Here is a 1,993-nt window from a genome sequence, read left to right as displayed (position 1 = left end):
AGAGATTCGCCAGTAGTCACAGTACAACCAAAAGTTCAATTTCAAGTAAATTTCATCACCATTTTACAATGAAATTCGAACTTAAATCCGCATGCATTTATTCTTTAGTGAACATGTACTCTCTGTTTGGAATACCTCTCTTCATATGGGTCGGCCTAGCTGCGTGCCCGATCGCTTTATGCATGTTCGTTGGATCTACTACAAATCGAATACCTTTCTTTCATCAGGTAAATGATGTATAGTTCTCCAGATATACATATCTACATATTCGTAGGCATAAATGTGATCAGTTGAGCGTATTTTACAAAATTGAAATTAAAAAATTTTTTCAGTATCTTTCAATTTTGAGCGTTGCCGGTTCGATATTCGTTGTACGCGTTTGTTGCGCTGAGGCCTTCAATGCGCTCGTTGTACTCAGCATCTTTACTGGCTTGAGTAGTTCTTTCGTTGGCGTCACGCTTCTGACATGGGCTAATAGCATTGGCGATTTAATTGCCAATCAATACTTGGCTCGTCAAGGCTATCAAAATATGGCGCTAGCTGCATGCTTCGGTGGACCTATATTTAGTGAGTTACATGGAATCGGGTGCTGGAGTGATACGAGCAGATTTGGAATTAAAGTATACATTTTCCAGATTCACTGCTTGCGGTTGGTTCTACTCTACTATACAAAACATTGACAGAGGATAACTTCCTACTAAAGGTAAAGTAATATTTACATATTTTTAAGAGTTTGCATAAATATTTTCTTCTAATTACTTGGACATTAATATTTTTGCTCTAATTTTATGTTTGCGTATAGTTTAATTTTTTATAAATTTAAAATATTTGAAATTAAGTCAGCTCCTTGTAAAAAAAAAAAATCATTTTGTTTTTATTTACCCTACTATTTTTAGGAATTCGGTTCCGGTATAATGGGCGAGAATGCTACTATCTTTCTCATTATCAGCATTTTTATCATATTGTTGGGCGCTCTAACTACGGATTTCTTCTTTCGTCCCAGTTTTGGGATATATACTATTATAATGTATTTTTTATTTTTCGTTTACAATATTCTAGGCGAATTCGATATTATACATCCTTATGGCACTGATCATAGAATGGATCAACGTATTGAATCAGAACTGTGATCGTAGTAAGAATGTATGTACTTATAAAATAAAATAAAATAAAATGTTAGATATACTTACACGCTTTTCAATTAGCTTATCGCAAACGTTAAAGACTGTCTTTATTGGATTCTTATCCATGCGTATAGTCTTGTCATAGTAGGTAACTTTACGTGGCACATATTGTTGGTCAAAATTGAGGTGCTGTAAAGATTGTGAAATTTGTAAAATTTAAATAAAAATAATCATAAGTTAAATACGCATACATATTTTAGTTTAATGTTAGTTTATGTGTGTATATTCATGTACATACATACATAGCGTCATATCTTACCGCTATTGTTGTTCGGAAGTGTGCCTCGCTATCCGGATCCGTGAGTACTCCCCCAATATTATAAGTTGACGGATTATCGGAATGTTGTATGTGTTTTTGTGCTATAGCACCTAAATGTATGCTACAAATAAGCAAACATGCCGTGCTGACGTCGATCAACGCCTTCATATTTGATTCAGGCTGTAGACGTGGTACAAGATTTTACAAGTGAATCATAAGAGCCAATTCTGTAAAAGAATAACGAATGAAATAATTTAAATACAAAATATTTATTCTATAAAAATATTTTATTTTAATTAATGTTTGCTTTTTTCAATTTAGCTTAATTTATTAAATATTTATTTGGATGTGCCTACATATATTTTCATAAATTTATTGTTTATTATTATAATTAAATTTAATTAAATTTAATTTGATTTAATTTAATTTGATTTAATTTTACTTTATTTAATTTAATTTAAATTAATTTAATTTAATTTGTTTTAATTTACTTTAATTTAATTTAATTTAATTTAACTTAATTTTATTTTATTTTATTTTATTTTATTTT

At 30.2% G+C, this 1,993-nt stretch overlaps 2 protein-coding genes across 2 annotated transcripts; one reads left to right on the top strand and one right to left on the bottom strand.

Annotated features, from left to right (window-relative positions):
* The first annotated feature begins 42 nt into the window (after positions 1–42).
* LOC118737343 (mitochondrial sodium/calcium exchanger protein-like) lies at positions 43–1,188 on the top strand. Its single transcript, XM_036467786.1, has 4 exons — positions 43–227; positions 333–567; positions 636–703; positions 897–1,188. Exons 1-4 carry the CDS (start codon positions 69–71, stop codon positions 1,128–1,130), a joined length of 696 nt encoding a protein of 231 aa, XP_036323679.1. The 5' UTR covers positions 43–68; the 3' UTR covers positions 1,131–1,188.
* Positions 1,152–1,675, bottom strand: LOC118750471 (glutamate [NMDA] receptor subunit 1-like). Its single transcript, XM_036485189.1, has 2 exons — positions 1,444–1,675; positions 1,152–1,313 (listed from the first exon to the last, which is right to left on the bottom strand). The coding sequence occupies exons 1-2, from the start codon at positions 1,609–1,611 to the stop codon at positions 1,152–1,154; spliced, it is 330 nt and encodes a 109-aa protein (XP_036341082.1). The 5' UTR covers positions 1,612–1,675.
* Between the last annotated feature and the right edge of the window lie 318 nt (positions 1,676–1,993).

This window comes from Rhagoletis pomonella, unplaced genomic scaffold (assembly GCF_013731165.1).
Source record: "Rhagoletis pomonella isolate Grant_MI unplaced genomic scaffold, Rhpom_1.0 Rhpom_scaffold_00001, whole genome shotgun sequence".
NCBI lineage: Eukaryota > Metazoa > Arthropoda > Insecta > Diptera > Tephritidae > Rhagoletis > Rhagoletis pomonella.
The sequence above is the reverse complement of the archived record's forward strand: the minus strand, read 5'-3'. Positions and strand labels throughout refer to the sequence as shown.